The sequence below is a fragment of the Capsicum annuum genome, chromosome 3 (genome assembly GCF_002878395.1).
Source record: "Capsicum annuum cultivar UCD-10X-F1 chromosome 3, UCD10Xv1.1, whole genome shotgun sequence".
In the NCBI taxonomy this organism is placed as follows: Eukaryota; Viridiplantae; Streptophyta; class Magnoliopsida; order Solanales; family Solanaceae; genus Capsicum; species Capsicum annuum.
This window is the reverse complement of record NC_061113.1, coordinates 266,294,517-266,312,744: the sequence shown is the minus strand read 5'-3', so window position 1 is coordinate 266,312,744 and position 18,228 is coordinate 266,294,517. Positions and strand designations below refer to the sequence as shown.

General features: G+C 31.6%; 2 protein-coding genes across 3 annotated transcripts; one reads left to right on the top strand and one right to left on the bottom strand.

Moving 5' to 3' along the window:
* Positions 1-4: 4 nt before the first annotated feature.
* LOC107865825 (transcription repressor OFP14) lies at positions 5-1,553 on the bottom strand. Its single transcript, XM_016712020.2, has 2 exons — positions 1,110-1,553; positions 5-1,000 (listed from the first exon to the last, which is right to left on the bottom strand). Exons 1-2 carry the CDS (start codon positions 1,508-1,510, stop codon positions 556-558), a joined length of 846 nt encoding a protein of 281 aa, XP_016567506.2. The 5' UTR covers positions 1,511-1,553; the 3' UTR covers positions 5-555.
* Positions 1,554-4,721: 3,168 nt separating this feature from the next.
* LOC107865826 lies at positions 4,722-6,941 on the top strand. Of its 2 annotated transcripts, none has more exons than XM_016712023.2 (2): positions 4,722-4,924; positions 5,993-6,941. In XM_016712023.2, the coding sequence occupies exons 1-2, from the start codon at positions 4,864-4,866 to the stop codon at positions 6,613-6,615; spliced, it is 684 nt and encodes a 227-aa protein (XP_016567509.2). In that variant the 5' UTR covers positions 4,722-4,863; the 3' UTR covers positions 6,616-6,941. The 2 variants fall into 2 exon arrangements, with proteins under 2 accessions (XP_016567509.2, XP_016567508.2); XM_016712022.2 differs by having other exon boundaries at positions 5,990-6,941.
* The last annotated feature ends 11,287 nt before the right edge of the window (positions 6,942-18,228 follow it).

Genomic DNA, 18,228 nt, shown 5'->3' with positions numbered 1-18,228 from the left:
ATGAATGTTTGAGACTCACAAGTAGAAAATATTTTTTAGTCACATGCCACATACATCCTAGATTTCTTTTTAATTTTAATAAAATAAACTATTTCCAATTCTCCGTGAGAAATAAATGGAATCAATTAAAACTTTGATTGGAGCATTGGTTGATTGCGACCAACTTTTTAATCCCCTTCTCCATTTCTCCCCGTCTCAAAAGAGTGGAGCATGGCAGGAACAAAACTACAAAAGGAGCTCTAGATGTTTGCAGGTCTCTCTAATAAATAAAGAAAGGATTTACCTTTCATATGCACAAAGATAATAAATAATTTATACAACAATTACCACTATTAATATATTCTAGCTCATTAATTATAGTATATTTCCTTTATGTCATGTTCATAATCACTTTTTATGAACATATATGCAACATCTCTTAACTAAATCTTAGATAAAGTGATAATAAAATATTGATATTTGCATGGGAAGCAACAAAAAAGTAACAATTCAATTGTTGGTCCCTCTCAATACATTTGACTAAATCATAATTGAACCTGTGACTAATTTCTTACGTTACATATTCCTTTTGCTTAATTCCCCATCCAATGTTCGAACACTCCGTGATATCGCCGGGACTCTGCCGGAGTTTTCACGCAAAACGATGACTTGATCGACAAATGCACTAAGTATGTATTTGTACGATTTCTTATCGTTCAAATTAAGGTAACAAAACAATAGCTCTTCCATAAATTCCCAATTGATTTTGCCTTGATCATTCAACCTCGCTTCCATCATCTCCTGCATCGATTGCCTGAAATCATCATATGGACTTGGAGAGTACGTTACGAGTGTAATAAAATCATCCGGATTCAGTACTGTTTCATTTGTCGTGTTGGTCGTGGTGATGGCTGATGTCGATCCAGTATCGTCAGAAATTGTCATGCTTGCCCGTGCTGCTACTTCAATTAAAGAGCTTGACGAACCAGGTGCCATGAAAAAACGTCGAGATCTTGGAACACTGTAAATATTTTTGAAACAAACAACACTTATTTTGACGCAAATGTTTTTTGCTAAAGCGATATTTGTTTTTGAACAGAATGAATGAGTAACAGAAATATATATTATACCTCGGAGATTCGGATAAAGATTTCGAACCTCCTGCATTTTCTTCATTGTTTTGAGCAATGATTTCTTCTTTCTTGCCTTTCTTCACGATGTTGCTGTTACTGATTTTATTACCTTCAGTTTCGCTATTATCATCTTTGGAATAAAAGGATTTGAAGTTCTCAAAGACGAAACGATCAACATCTGCAAGTGTTGCAGCATCATTTTTGGCTTGTACATTCTTCTCTTTGTGATCAATGGCGGAGAACGATGGCGTTTTTGGGTGTCTACACCCACGGAACCACCAGTTCGTTGGAGATGAGAGAGTCTTAACGGTGGAAACAGCAGGTTGTTGTGGTGCAGTAGATTTATTTTTTTTCTTTGAAAGGTAATCTGAGAGAGTTTTTTGGAGTTGCTTAGGCATTATGTCTGATTTTTCCTTAAAAATTAATAGTGTTAAGTAACATTCAGAGTGCACAAACCAATGTTTGTCTCAAAAAAAAAAAAAAAAAAAAAAAGGAAAAAGTGTTTAAATAATGCAAAATATTAAAAACGGTTTAGACATAATTAATTAGTCTAATTAATGAAGTGCTTAATGGATGGTTATTAATTAACTAGAAACGTACACAGATTTTGTCTGCGTTAATATTCTGTTGGGAAGAATTTAAGACTACATTAATTTTCTACTATATATATATTTTTTTATGAAGTCCTACTAGTATTTGACAAATAGGAGTAACTAGTATTCCCTTGAATTGGAAGGCTTTGAAACAATGTTTGAAACAATGATAAAATTCTATGGTCGTGTTTACTTTTTGTCTTACAAAATTCAAATCTAAGATAGTATGCTTTCAAGTTAAACAAGAAAAGAAATAAATACAAGCAAAACAAGCTTTCACTTGATTTAAACAATTATATTTTCTTTGGTAAAGTGTTTTAATAAATGTTAAAAAATTCAATCGATATGTTTAAGTAGTTTTGTGCATAAATTCTTAAGAGACATAAAATTGTGACTTTTACCTAGTAATATTATTATTATTATTATTATTATTTATAAAAGTTAAAATCAATTCTAGTTAATAAGATATTAGTCATTTATTTGCAATACAACAATAATAAACTCAGTGTATTCCCACATTGTGGATTTGGGGAGGGTAAGATGTACGCAGTTCATACCACTACCTTCGGAGAAGTAGAAAGGCTATTTCCGATAGACTCCCTGCTCAAGACAAGGAATAATAAACAAATTCGTAATAAAGCATGGAACAAGATGACATAACATAAATACAACACCCACAAGGAATAGTAAATAAAGAATAGTAAACAAATTCGTAATAAAACATGAAACAAGATGGCATAACAAGAATAATACATCCACCAACTAATATCCTATACTAACGACCCAAACTGGCTCTAGCCTTCTATCCTAATTCGCGTCGATCTTCCTATCTAGGGTCATGTCCTCAATAAGCTGTAACTGCTCCATGTCTCGCCTAATCACCTCTCTCCAGTATTTCTTCGGCCTACCCCGCTTGAAACCATCCAAAGCAAGCCTCTCATACCTACGAACCGGGGCATCCGTGCCCCTCCTTATCACGTGTCTGAACCATCTCAATCAGACTTCCCGCATCTTGTACTCCACCGAAGCCACTCCAACCTTCTCCCGGATAGTCTCATTCCGAACTCTATCACCCCTAGTAAGCCCACACATCCAACACAACATCCACATTTCCGCCACCTTCAATTTTTGAATGTGGGAGCTCTTGACTGGCCAACACTCCGCTCCATACAACATGACCGGACGGACTGCAACCCTGTAGAATTTGCTTTTAAGCTTGGGTGACACCTTCTTATCACACAACACCCCCGAGACGAGCTTCCACTTCATCCATCCCGTCCTAATACGGTGGGAGATATCCTCGGCAATCTCATCATTCCCCTGAATCATGAACTCGAGATACTTGAAACTATCCCTCTTACACGCAACCTGGGAATCCAACCTTATTACCACCTCGTTCTCCTCCCTCAAGTCATCAAACTTGCATTCCAAATATTTTGTCTTACTTCCTATTCAACCTGAACCTTTTACATTAAATTTATTTTTAAAAAATATAGGATTTGTAATTTTATTTTACGATCTTCAATATTGTTTTAAGTGAAACTAAAATTATAAAATTTACTATTAAATTTTTTTTTTTTTAAGATCTCAAAATTTGAATGCCTAAAACAAACCAGCTGAATGAAATGTGACATTGCCAAAGTAATAGCTCAATGAGAGAGAAAGAAATCATCAGATGTTCGATGTTAAGCGAGTTCTGTTATTCAAAATCATTGAATTTGATCGTACTTCATGCAGTCATGAAAAATCTCATTAAATTTATGAATAAAGTTATTCCTAACATCTACTATAATTAAATTTAAAAGTAAATACATTTAAAGTTTTTTTTGACCTGAGAACATTAAAGTGAATTTTCATGTAAAATACTTTAATCTCTTTTTGATAGTTAAACATAATAATTGATGTATCGTAATTTTAAACCGTAATAATATTAATTTAAGAAAGAAATTACCTTAGAGATGGAGAAGAAGGAAGAGCCTCGTGCTCGTTGAATTTAATTTTTTGTGACATTTAAAGTCTCTTTGTGTTTGTTGTGATGGGAAATGTTTTCTTATTTTCTCTTGTTTGGTTGTAGTTAAATGTTGGAAAAATGTTTTCCATAACAACTTATTTTCCTTCGTTTGAGGGAAAATGACTTCCCTCGTGGACCAAGTGAAGTCATTTTCCAGAAAATGACAAATGTGACTTATGCCTCACCCCACCCCTTTTCCCCGCCCCATCAACACCAATATTTACATTTCTCAAAAAATTCACACTACTTGAAAATATTTTTCACTGTGCTTTGCTTCAATTTTTCACTGCTTGAAATAAAAAATAGTGAAGCCCGAATTTTTTTCTTTTCTAATGCTCGTTGAATGTATTGTTATTTTCATATGCATAGAGGAAGACTTACCTATGTTACTTTTGCTAATTGCATATTTCATTTTGTCATCGATGTAGCTTGTTTCACAAGGTTGAATAAGCTTGTCGTTCCGTTATATTTCTATTGATTGTAGTATCTTGAGATTGTCCTAACAAAATGTTGAAAAATGTCTCCTATATTTGCTAATTAGTAGTTGATTAAATTTAGTAATTGTAATATTTTAATATTCGATATTGATATTATTTGCTATACTAAAGTTAGTTCTTACAAATTGTTGTGTTGCTAGAGGCACTAATATACTAGTTAACAGTTAGTAATGTTTTCTAAAAAATATTTTTTCACTCACCAATCAAACACCATAAAATATTTTTCGAAAAATACTTTCCACTCACCAACCAAATATGAGAAAATAAGTAGAAAACCAACTTATTTTCCAGAAAAATCTTTTTCTGGAAAACATTTTCCATGAAAAATATTTTCCTATCATACCAAACACATCCTTTAATTTTCTTTTCATAAGATAAAATATACATATGGGCTATCTACGCACTTGATATGAAAAGGCCTCCCGTCACATTTTCTTGGGCCCCCATTTAAAAGAATCAGCCCAATATGAAACTAGCCTGCAACTTTTCGTAGAGGAGTTATACCCGGAGCACATGACACGCAAACAGAGAGAAAAAAGGGTCCAATTTTTGTGTTTGAATTTATTTTTTTTTTTTATTATTTTTTTTAAATTAAGGATTGAAGGAGAAAAGGGCTATTGGGTTAGCGAGATGAAGAGAAAATTTGGTATATGGAAAAACAAGAAAAAAGGAATAATGTAATGGAGACTCATCATTCACATTTATCATCAGGTAATGTCATTCTTATAGTATTTGTTTTCATGAAAATGAATCATGGGAATTTGCTGAAATATACTACTATTAAAAAAGAATCATATTTTTTATTTTGTATTTTTAATAATTGTATATTGTATAGGTAATTTGTTGTCTTGGAAACAACCTCGTGCAGAAATGCAGAATACAACTATGTAGCATAAATCCTTGTGGTCCAGTCCATCCCGATCCGCGAATAGCGGTAGCTTAGTGCATTCTGCTGTCTCAATAATTTGTGTTTGATCAAAAAAGATAAATTTGGTTAATATATAATGGGGAAGCTATCAAAAAATTCAAAATCATGGCGTAATTCCCATACTTAGGAGTTATCTTATCTCTCAGTGCTCATTTGCTTGAATCATAGTAAATGTGAAGGGATTATAGAAAGATATGGAACAACTGGTCTTTCCCTCGTTAATACTCATAAAGGGGTGGATATTAAATCTTGGTTGGCTTTTTATGGAGGGCCTTTTGATGAAAATTTTGGTTCTATATAATCTTTGATTGGTCTTAATTGGAGCACATTAGTTACAACTTCTGCGAATTGTATAGAAAGGGTTTTATCAGCGTATCCTAGCAAAGATTATTCGAGCGTCCTGTGTGTAACATAGCGTGATTCTAGTTCATTCGGCTTCTGTGTTTGTTTAATCGTGTCACACATACGTTAAAGGGCAACTCGGTGCACTAAAGCTCCTGCTATGCGCAGGGTTCGGGGTATACGCAGTCTTACCTTGCATTTCTGCCTGAGGCTGTTTCCAAGGCTTGAACCCGTGACCTCCTGGTCACGTGTCACACATACATTGTTCCGACTTCCATCAGGGTACAACCTGTCCTCACAAATTAAAGTGCCTTGTTTTATTCTTGATGATAAAAAGGATTACCGGCCAGAAGATGCTGAAATGTTTAGTATCAGCTTCAGTTAAATAACATCATGTTGTCGATTTATTGCTAGGAGAATATCTTATAATTACAAGATGATGAAAAGGGCATATGTTGACTTAATTTCAAAATCATCTTATCTAAGTTCATTTTGTTGGTTTGCAGCAGGCATGGAAGGTGTGCAGGAGAATGAGATTGAAGAATTGTCTCAACTGAGTATTTCTGATTTACGAACAGGAGAAATATCTCAAGTGCAAAATTCTGATGGAGAAGCTAGAGCCAAAGGGGTTATATCTGCAAATGCAAAGAACGAAGTAAGATCATCACTAACTAAGCCAGACTGTAAAGCATCAGAAGATGCAGTGGCGCTTCCAAGAAAACGCCATAGTCTCCTTCATTTATTTTCTCTTAGAGATATCAATTCTTGCATTCTGATATCTGAGAATAAACGAGTCGTTTGTTCTGTCATGATTTCATTCATAGTTGTCCTGTCTTATGCCCATCTTCCACATAGTATAGCAAAGTCAAATAGCTTCATTGCCTCAAGGCCTCTTTACATACTGTTGCTAACTGATTTGACAATAGTGGTTGCAAGAATAGTCCGCAAGGAAGTAGTTCCTGATGAAGCTAGGGACCAGGACGGAGAACCAGAGAAGGATTTTGGACATAATTGGGATGGAGCTCGAATCATATTGGAATACGGCTTGGTACTCTATCAGACAGTTCGCGCAATCTTCATAGACTGCAGTTTCTATTTGGTCATTGTCATATGTGGTTTGTCTCTCATATAGTTCCCATAGAGCTAGTTTTTGCTGATTCTTTGGAATATGGTGAAGGGGAGCCTTGGCTTACTGGTAAAGTTACTGCCATGTAACTAGGAGGTCATGACTCGAGTTCGAGCCGTGGAAACAACCTCTTGCAAAAATGCAAGGTAAGGCTGCACACAATACACTTTTATGGTCAGGCTCCGGATCCGCTCATAGCGGGAGCTCAATGCACCAGGCTGCCCTATGACCAATTATTCACTAACTTTTTGCCTGTATAATATGGCATGAGACCTCATGTATAATACTCAAATAGTATATACTCAATACAACCTCTTCTAAACATTCATATTTGAATTATCTTTATAGGTGATCAAGAAAGTCTGTTGTTTTTATTACTTAATTACTAGTCAATCAAGTGAGTATCTCGCATTCGTAATTGTGTCTGTATATAACATCTGTGACCTAGTGCACAATGGAGGATCCAACCATGGGTTATTGGATTCGATAAAATTCAATATTTTCGGGTAGAATCTTATATAATATGTGCAAAAAGACAAGTATTTGCATAGATATACATCTTTGAAAACTCACGACGTCTAAATTCTACTTTTGACACAAGTGGTACTGAGTCAATCTTTATAGCTTGAGCTTGAAGAGTTGTTGCTAGGTAGAGTACTATATGATAAATTGATAGATCAGATTGGTGTGTATCAGGGTTAGTTGCAAGTGTCAGAGATTTGTATAAGAGGACAATATTGTTGGTAAGATTTCCAGGTTTGATTAAATGAAAAGAGGGACCATTAGAAATTTAAACTGTTGGGCAATTCAAGTTGAAATGTTAGCTTCGCCAGTGATGGTGGAAATCTATGTTGATGACTGTATTGATTAAAAAGGAGAAATAGTGACATTAATGCGTATAAAGTTGCTGGTGAAAAGTACAATAATAAGATACACACATTTAAATGCCTCGACAACGAAATACAATAAGTAGTTCACACATTTATTCTTTGTTAAGCAAACTGCAAAATATTTTTCCAGTGACATGTGATGTTTACTTATCTTAGGACATCAAGGAGAACACATTTCAAGGGGGGTAAAAAGGCAATTAAAGCCTTATCTTCAAAGTTCACGGGATATGTTGAGGATTGTCAATTGTGGACAAAAAGAAAAGAATAAGAAGCTAATTAGTGTCCTTAAATTGTGTGAACATGATACCTACGACTTACATCTCTGGCCACATTAGGCTGAAATGTAAATTTATGACATGTATCTTTTATCACTTATAATTAATTAATATGTATTATATTTGCAAACATGATTATCACAGAATTATTATTAATCAATACATATATCTACCTTAATTTATCATTTAACTATGATAAAAATATGCTTTATTGATATAAATATACTTTACAAATAAGTTCTTGCCATACAATGTGTGGATGAGTTTTCACTGGCCGGCTGTGCAAGATGCAGAGAAGGGATACTTTATGAGTTATATAGCACTCCCTTAATGATAACGCAGTGCAGTGGCGGAGCCATCGTTGTCGTGTGGATGTAAATTGACATCCCTTTATTGAAAAATTATATTATGTAGATATATAGGTTGGTCTTTCTTTTATGTATATATACTCTATTCTTTTATATTTTAAAGTGAAAATCCAAAGCCATATTCTTGATACAAAGGGTTAGAACTCAGTAGCCATTAATATAATGCTCTTTCTGGTTAGGCTAAAGATTAGTCTTTTCCTTTGTACAAATTAAGTTTAAGATGCATGAATAATGAGATTCAGAATGTCACATCTTATAAAGATTGTTACCTAGTAGGGTGACAAATGATTAAATATAAGAATTATTCTCACAAGAAGCAACATTGGGATCATGCTTAAATAGTACTATACCCACTAAACTACTCTGATCTACTATCAAAGGAAAACATCAAGTTCACTGAACTTTGTTTGTTGCCTGTTGGTCCTATCGTGCATTGGCCTTCTCATACTTTTGTTTTTGTCCAAATTTCTCAAATTCAACCACCTTTGTGATTTGACATTTCACCCTGAGACACGATTTTCCCTTCTAACTAGCTAATTGTTTCTTGTTGGAAAGTAAAATCAAAGAATGTCTCTAGACAATTAAAATACAAGGGATTCAGTTGAGCTAAAAGACTCTTTGTCATCCCTATTTAATTTGTCCTAACAATGGATCATACAATATGAGCTCTCGAAGATTTTTCACCTAATTTTACTAGAAAAAAATATGTTCAAGAAATTGTCAAACATCATGTCCTTAAAATGCGTATATGTGACATGCAAAATCGGTTCAATCAGTCAATTAAGCTGCAACTCCAAACTATCATCTTACTATTTCAGTTTAGTAGTTGTTTAACCTTTAAATGAAATTAGAAACAAAAACTAGATTCTCTAAATTGTATAATTATCACTATTCCCTAACAGGAAGGACGCATTGACGCATGTGGTATGTGGTAAAATTATTGTCATGTAACTGGAGAGGTCACGGTTCGAGCATGAAAATAGTCTTTGAAGAAATATAGTCTAAAACTGCGTCACAATAGACTCTTGTGATCCGACTCTTTCCATGACCCGTCGCTACGACGGCTTAGTCCATCGAGCTGCCTCCATTTATTATACACTATATTGACATATGCATCTCTAATCCAATCAAAAAGACTTTATTTTCAAACTCTATTTCATTAAGACTTGTCTACTTCATTGTTTTCTAATGCTCGCGTATTAACTAACCTAAGAAATTATCAAAACGTCATAATACTTTCATTTTCAAACTCTTAATTATAATTATATGCTGCAATACTATTAGACTAAAGAGGGAAAACAATTAGTCAAAGGTGAGCACCAATAAATTCCAAATTGTTATTTTGAGTTTTTTCATCTTTCAATATGGCCTTCACATGCATACAAGCACTTGTTTGGGATTAATCTGCGGCTTGAAGGGACCCACCCTGTCCCTTCTCCATTTAACATTTTAACTTCCTATGTGCCACTAGGAGTACCTATATTCAACACCAACTAGTATTAAATTCTAAATTAATCATTTTACTAGAAGAATTCATTCCCTTCTTAATTAGTTCGAATAATTAAATTAGGCTCTACCCTCTATATGACTATGAGATAATACTAAACAAGTTAAGCTTAGATTAAACTACAAATTCAATGGCCACAACTCGTGAATGAGAGATTCCATCATCACCTAATCTTGTTGAATACTGCTCCGTTTCGTAATAAATAAATTGTTGAATTTTGGCACACATATTAAGAAAAAAGCATTAAAGACGTAAATTTAACACAATTTTCCATTTTTATCTCAAAATAAAAAAAAAATTAACCTTATAATACCTTTTCAAAAGTTAATTGGTTGTCAAATCATAAGGGCAAATTTGAAAAAAAATTCAATGATTCACTTCTTTTGAAACATCAATAAATACCTAAACAATTTACTTATTCCGAAACGGAGAGAGTACTTAATAGCTAATAGGCAAGAATTCCTTTTACCGGTGGATTTGTATTTGTTGTATTTAGACTTCAAAATAAGACGATGAAAGGGAAAAAGCTTTTGTTTAATACTTGTGCGAATGTATTTAAAAATTCATATTCTATAAATTTAATTATTATTTTATATTAACTTGAGATCTTCATTAACATAATGAGAGAACTAATTTCATAGGTCACTTATAATTTTTTACCTAGTTTAATTAATAAAAAATTAAAGCGTAGCCAACCAAATAGGTAAAAAGATTGAGAAAGAGTTAAAGATGAGAGAGCCAAGTCAAATATTCGTGTAAAAGCATCTAGTAACGCATGAAGACAAAAAAAAAAAAAAAAAAAAAAAAAAAATCGAAAGTAAGATTTTATCTACAAAGCATCTTTCTTTACTTTGTGAATTAAAGTTCCCGACTTAAAAAGCAGCATTAGTATAACAGAGTCAAACCCATTTTCTAAAATATTTCCAATTAACATCGAAATTAAGGAAGAACAACATTTACTATTACAGCAAAATGGCAATAATGCCCACAAAGAAAGTTCCTTCAATTTCTACATTCTGTTATCCTCCTTCTCCATTAAGTCATTTTTAGGGAAGATTCTAGAAGGAACAGCAAAACGAGCAGAGAATGATCTAGAAAGTTCATCATCATCAGCAAAAACAGAATTCTGATCGTCGAAATTCTGCGAATAAGAATGAGGATCATAAGTAAACCTCATTGAATTTGAACAATCGAAAACTCGCCTTTTTTCTTTGCTGATTTTGCTCCATAAATATCTCCAAATCCTTCTTCTGTTCACCGGCGACTTATACGACGAGACGAATGGATCACTGTCGTCACAGGAGATGTTTCCGTTATCGGAATGACACCATGAGCAAATCTCCATGAGAGTTAACAAAACAGAGAGTGATATTTGTGGATGTGAATATGAAGGTTTATTGTTATTATTATTATGGGGGCCGGGGGGGTATAAAGGAGGGTAAATATTAAATGCAAAGGTGGGGGAAACAAAGTGGACTATTTATAAAGAGGAAAACGATGTATCTCTACAGTCCAACTGTATGGTCTTTGTATAAATAGTACTAGCTCAGTAATGGCACGTGATATGTTCAGGGGTAAAATAGTCAATTTGGTAGTTGTTTGGTTCAAAATCAAGTTATCCTCCTACTCTAATCAGATTTATAAACCGGATAAATTACCCGATTTCGATATGAGTTAGATAATTCATATTTGAGATGTAAAATTTATCCTAATTTGATTCTGTTTGGTCATAAAAAAAAATTATTTTATTTTAGTAAAAATTGTAATCAAATAAATATTTGAGAGAGGTGATTAGACATTATATAGAGCAGTTACAGCTTACTGAGGAAATGGTATGGAGAATGTGAATTAGATTAGAGAGCTAGTGTGGGGATGGGTCATAAAGAGTAGATAGGTGTGCCATGGTATAGTCATGCTAGTAGTTGTAGGACTTTGCGCGTAGATTGAAATTTTCAGTTAGGAGGGTCTGTGTCAGAGCCGACTCTTGGGTAAAGCCAATGAAGCAAAGGCTTTAGGCCCCTAGCTTTTTGGGGGCCTTTCTGAATAATAATAATAATAATAATAATAATAATAATTTATTTTAAAATAAATCAATAATATTTAAATTTAAAATAAAAGAAATTTGAACAATCGAAGTATATGAAAAATATTTTAGATTTTTTATTTGGGGTAAAAATTAAGATCACTGGGTGATGGAAACATGAAAAAATCATTATATTAATCACGAAAGTTTCTTAAAACATGATGCTACTCAAATATTAATAGTTTTGATTTATGTTTTAAATTAAAAGTATGAAGGACAATGATACAAATAGAAGATAATTTTTTACTATGCTCAATCGGATAAAAAGATTTGCTTATTTTCAAATGCTTATATTTAAAGTCTCTAAAAATGTTTAAGGCCTTTGACTTTAGACCACAAAATTTGTTGAGCCGCTCTTGATTTGTGTGTGGTGCGTGCTTTGCTTAGATAGTGTATAGTACTACCCTGTGAGTGTTTTATTTATGTTATTTCATCTTGTTAATTTCATGTTTTATTACGACTTTATTTACTGTTCTTTTGTTCTGAGTTGGGGTCTATCGAAAATAGTCTCTCTACTTCTTCGGAGATAGTGATATAGACTGCGTACACTTTATCATTCCTAGAACTCACTATGTGAAAATACATTGATATGTTACATTGTTGTTGTTGAATTTGAAATTGTATTTAGAAAAGCATTTTCACCTTTTTCACTTTAACTTTTCTCACCAAAAGTCAAAAAGTACAACAATTTATTTTCATGTCAAATATAATTCCAACTCCAAAAAATTTATTTTTATGACGAAACACCTACTTAATTGATGAATTAAAATCACAATCTTCAAATTGAAAGTGAAAGGTGCTTACCCTCTGAACAACTCTGTCTTGTGGCATGGTGTTGTGACGACCTCTTACGAGTATAATTATTTTTAAATTTTGTTGTGATGAACTGATGATTAGTTGCTTTTATTTTTTAAAAGTTGTGCTCTAATATGTCGATTGTCAGTAATCATGGAGATATCTATCATGCAATTAAATTGAGATGTTTGACTAGAAGAGTTGATGAGATCACATGGCTTTTAGTTTAGACAACTCAGATTTATGAATCTTAGCCCACACACCTGAACGTTGAATTTTTCTCGAGCTACATATTTATGTTTAACTACGTCTTAATCTCACAAAATTTAAAATAAGTTGTATGATCCTCCTATTTTATTCATTTTACTTAGCGATACTCATGATTTTTCGATTGACTATACGAATTTTCACTATCTATATCGTTCTGATAAATTCGTGCTGATTTTTATGCTTAATAAGGCTAAAACGTTCGAGAGAAAGAGAAACTGGATCTTGCTATCATCTTTGTTTTATCAACGTTCTCTTTGTACTTGATCTTATCTTGTATTTTTCTCAATTTTTGTCTATTTTTCTTTGGTCGGGGCCTGAAGGAAGAGAGACCTTAATCAGTTATCAACTGAAAGCTGGGTTGAGATTCTCCGCCCTAATAAGAGATCTCAAGTTCGAATTTTTGGTATTGGAAAAAGTTTTGTTGGAAGTGTCGAATTCAGAAATGAGTCTTGCAATGAGTATATTAAAATTTGTTGAGACATCAATACGAATATCAAACACGACAAATTCAAAAAATAATACTAATTGTAATTGGATGGGCCAGCGGACATGGTCCCCTTGCAGAGAGCTGAAGGCATCATAGTAGACACAGCAGCAGAAAAAGAATGTAACTTTTACTTGGGCTGGTGAGAGGTGGCCCCAAATGAATTTAATGGGCTTTTTCCAATTGAGGCCCATTATCAGCATATGGGCCACGATAAGATTTGCATAAATAGGATTTTTTAGTAGTATACCGTTAAAAACATTGATTATTTTTAAAGGCAAAAATTCACATATAGTCTCATTAGAGTATCTATAACTAACTTTCTAGTATAAATTTTAATACAATTTATAGACAAAATAAATGACAGTTTTATGTATATATATACAAAAAAAAAGAAAAATCCATAACAGCAAAAAGAGATAAAAAAGAAATTTTAATGTGATAAATGCCCTTAATCTTCTCCAACTTTCCATTTATTTCTCTCATATAACATATCAATAAATATGAATTTATGCGTTAATTACTCCCTCAAAAGTTGATAATTTTTTTTTTTTTTAAAGTGATCCACGGGAGAAAGTTGGTAATTAATGCATACAAAATTCTGGTATATACAATTTACACAAATTATTTTTTTACTTGAATTTATTTACTGAAATTCTTTGTTGCATCTAATACACAATATAAACTTCAAACACTTTCAAATTGTCAATTTTGTAATTACTATTATTTTTGTATACAATAACTTCAATTGTAATTTTGTGTTTCAATTTTCGTATTCAATTTTTATTTTCGTAATATTTTTTTTCACAAAAGTTGTTAAAAGGTTATAATCCTTATTTGTGTTAATTTTTTTTTTTTAAAATCCCATTTGTAATTGCAATTTGTGTGATATATTCATTCATTACTCTACTGCATGTCTCATAATATACATATTGACAGTCTATTAATATTTTTTATGTATATCTAGTAATAGTATATTTGAATTTCTGTATATCTGTTAACATAAGTGTATAATTGTATTTGTATATCTGTTTTAAAAGTTACAAAGATTGTTTTTATTATTTGTATATCTGTTGTTTGTATATTTGTATATTAGTTTACATAAATTTGATATTTGTATATCTGTTGTTTGTATATCTATATATACATATATGCAAATGTAGTATACATATATTCAAATCAAAACTGTTGTTTATTATTTGTATATCTATATATACAAATTTGAATGTTGTTTGTAAACGATATTGCAAACGAAATATACATATATCCAAATCAAAATTGTTGTTTATTATTTATATGTTTGTTATTTGTATATCTGTATATACAAATTTGAATGTTGTTTGTAAACGAAATATACATGCAAACAAAATATATAGATTTGTATATCTGTTGTTTGTATATCTGTATATACATATATGCAAACGAAATAAACATATACATATATGTTTGTTATTTGTATATTTGTTGTTTGTATATCTGTATATACAAATTTGAATGTTTTACATAACAACAAATTTGAATGTATATACATATATGCACCCTAAAACTGTATATATCTACATATGCATTATTCTTCAAAATGTATATGTGAAAGTTAATTGTATATACATATATGTAAATTGTATATACATATATCAAAAATACAAACTGTATATACATACATACACTCACTCTGTATATATATATGCATGTATTATTCTACAAAAAAAAAAAGCATACGTATCTACATATATTGAAACAAAAATGCATATTGACCAACAATTCTGTTTCACGAGAATATATACAAAAAAGCCTTATAATCATTGTCAACTTCATTGCTCCCCTTTTAGATTTAGATACCTTAAAATATTTTTTTCTTTCCACCTTGCTAAAAGATGCAAATTTTTTTTTTTTTTTTTTTGATAAATCACCCATCAAAAAAAATGGGGAAGTGACTTACATAATATATAAAAATTTATATAATAAAATAAAAATTTGCAACAACTAAGAAATTATAAAAACGGAGAAGTACCCCCCTTTTCTATTTCTTTTGTAAAACAGATGAACAACGAAGAAATTTAACGACTAACTAATATAATATATAAAAATTTTAAAAAATTAAACCTATGTCAATAAATATCCTAAACTGATTTTCTGTGGTGAAAAATTTGCAAAAATGATTTATCACAGAAAAATCAAGGATTATATTTTGTGATATTAGGGTGACTTTAAGAGAAAATTAGGAGAAGAAAGTTGAAGAAGATCTCTTGAATAGTCATGTATTATGATGTAACCAATATTGTCGTTTCTTTAATTTAAAATCAAGGATATTAGAGTGATATTGAGAGAAAATTAAGAAAAAAACAGTTGAAGAAGATATCATCAAAAATCTGTGTTTTGATATTTTATTGTTGCCTTTTTTGAGCAAATAGAATAGAGAGAGAATAGAAAAAAAAATATCAAAAATAAATACATGAGAGAGAAAATTGATATATACAAATCCTAATATATTTGTATATAGGACCCATAAAATAGATGACTTTTAACTATAAATAACTATAAATTGTAATTTTTTATAACATTAACCATATCATGTAATTAATATAGTATTTTGTGTATAATATGTAATTTTTCCATTTTCAAAAGGTTTTGTCAAAAATCAAAATAGATTTGAAGTTTGTATTAGGCAGTGAAATTCTAACTAATTTCAAAATTTTAAATTGATATATAAAACTTGTTTTAAAATAAAAATTCAAGACTTCTTACTAAATCCACATGAATGAAAAAATTCTGATGAATTACAAATTGATGGGTGGAGCTTGCTTTTGTGACATGAGTCTCTACCATAGCTAGATTTATCTTAATTTGATTTGCTTAGTTACTCTTTCAACGGTCAAAAAGTAGTTTCTTTCATCATAATTGTTTCAAATATTTTTAGTAATCAACTATTTATGACCTACACTTCCTTCGTGCAGGGTTTATTTGTCATTTTTTTTTTTTTTTAAATCGATTTTGTTATATTTTATTCCTATCTATAAGGATAATGTCATTTATTTTAGTGATACATTATTTATAAAATTATTTTTCTATAATCAGAGGCGGATTCAGGATCCGAACTCTTCAAGTGTCAATTAAAATTGTCAACTAGTAAATTTACGACGCTTGTTGCCCAATTTTAATCAACAATGCTTGATAAAAAAATAAAATAAAAAATAATGTGTTGTTGATCAAGATAGAACCCACGACCTTTGACCCACAAAATTAACACTTTATCACTTACACTAAGATTTAATATTTTACGAACCCACGACCTATTACCCACAAATAGTGGTGCTTTACCACTTGGACTAGATAGCACTTTGATATTGTGAGTAGAAAATTTATGTTGTTGCCCGAGATGCCACTTGAACTAGATAGTGCTTTGATATTGTGGGTTGCAGATTTAATATTTTAATATATTAATCTCTATATATAGCTATATATAGAGAGTTTCCGTCAAAATTTGCGGGTGGCGCGCCACCTCCACCGGCCTTAATAGATCCGCCCCTGCCTATAATAGTATGCTTAAATATTATGTAGAAGAAATATATTAACGTAAAAAATAAAATATCAAAATATTTATGATAATCATCATTAATCTCATATATATAATAAATGTCAATTACGAATATCTAATTTGAAGAAAAAAATTGTGTTTAGCTTATGCATAAACGAGGAAAAAGCTATTAATATTTGTCTCCTTTTATATTTATGCTCTTTCTATTTTTGCATACTTTTATTTATAACAACTAAATGAGATCTGAGTTTCAATTTCAATATATACATATTTTAACAACAGCTCTCTGCAGTCAGGGGCGGAACTACACTTAGGATTGGAGGTTCATTCAAATCCTATTCGACGAAAAATTATATTATATATACGATTAAATTACTTTTTAGATATATATAGTAAATGTCGAACTTGTTTCAGTTAGTTTGTATATTTACTTGTAAAAATTCTGACTCTATCGTGGTCGAGAAGTTGAATGAAATCTTGAGACACCGGTATATAAACAACAAGTGGTTGGAATCTGCGTCAGGCGCGTCACTAAAGCTTTCAGTCCCAAACAACCCAAGCTAAGCCAAGTGTACTCCTAACAGATAACTCATCTTACAAACAAAAATAGAAAGCAAGCCACTTTGATGATTCCCATAGCCTTTTTTCTCTAGCCTGTATAATATGCACAAAAAAACAAAACCATATTTCCATATTTTCCACTTGCCAAAAGCTAAAGAGGAAAAAGCAAACCGCCCAGTCCTTATCCGTGATAAATAGGAATCAATCTAAAGCTCTTCTTTTAACTAAATTTTAATATATGTTGCCACTTTGTGACCTTTCTTTGTAGTTAAATATTAGAGGTTGTAGTTCAATGTCAGGCAAGAATTTCGTTGAATAGAAGATGTGCTACTCAGGGGTGCCTTATTGGGTTGGTAGTACCCATGAAAAAAGACAACGTAGAAGACGATATGTTGTTCATGTTACGAGGGTACAGGCAACTGCAACATCAACTGAAAGCAGAGTTGGTGTTGGTATGGTGAAGCAGTGTATTTGTTCCCCAACAATCCATCCAGGCTCGTTCAGGTGCAGGCGACATCATGCTGATTATAAATGGGAACCAAAGCAGCCTAATCAGTTTGGTGCTTCTGTTGCTAAGGCTCTGTGACACTTCTGCTGTACAAATTCGAATTTTCCTTTGTGCATTTTCGGTTTTGGATTTCATAAGCTCTTTCAATAAGACGTGGATGATCTTGTTTACATCATCTCAACCGAACTCAATTTATGTGAAGATGTTATTGTTTGCGAGTAGTTAGTTATGTTAGATTGTAGTATATTATAGTTTCAAATATGTAGATTTTATTTTGGAATAATTGAAGAATTTGTCCGAATTCATAATTAAATCAAGTGTTATGACAATTATCGCAAATTAA

Bases quoted from the DNA above. Each gene is read 5' to 3' on its own strand.
- LOC107865825 (XM_016712020.2), bottom strand. From the start codon at position 1,510: ATGCCTAAGCAACTCCAAAAAACTCTCTCAGATTACCTTTCAAAGAAA. The intron at 1,001-1,109 runs GTATAATATATA...AAATATTTACAG, and splicing joins TCTTTATCCGAATCTCCGAG to TGTTCCAAGATCTCGACGTT.
- LOC107865826 (XM_016712022.2), top strand. From the start codon at position 4,864: ATGGAAAAACAAGAAAAAAGGAATAATGTAATGGAGACTCATCATTCA. The intron at 4,925-5,989 runs GTAATGTCATTC...GTTGGTTTGCAG, and splicing joins TCATTCACATTTATCATCAG to CAGGCATGGAAGGTGTGCAG.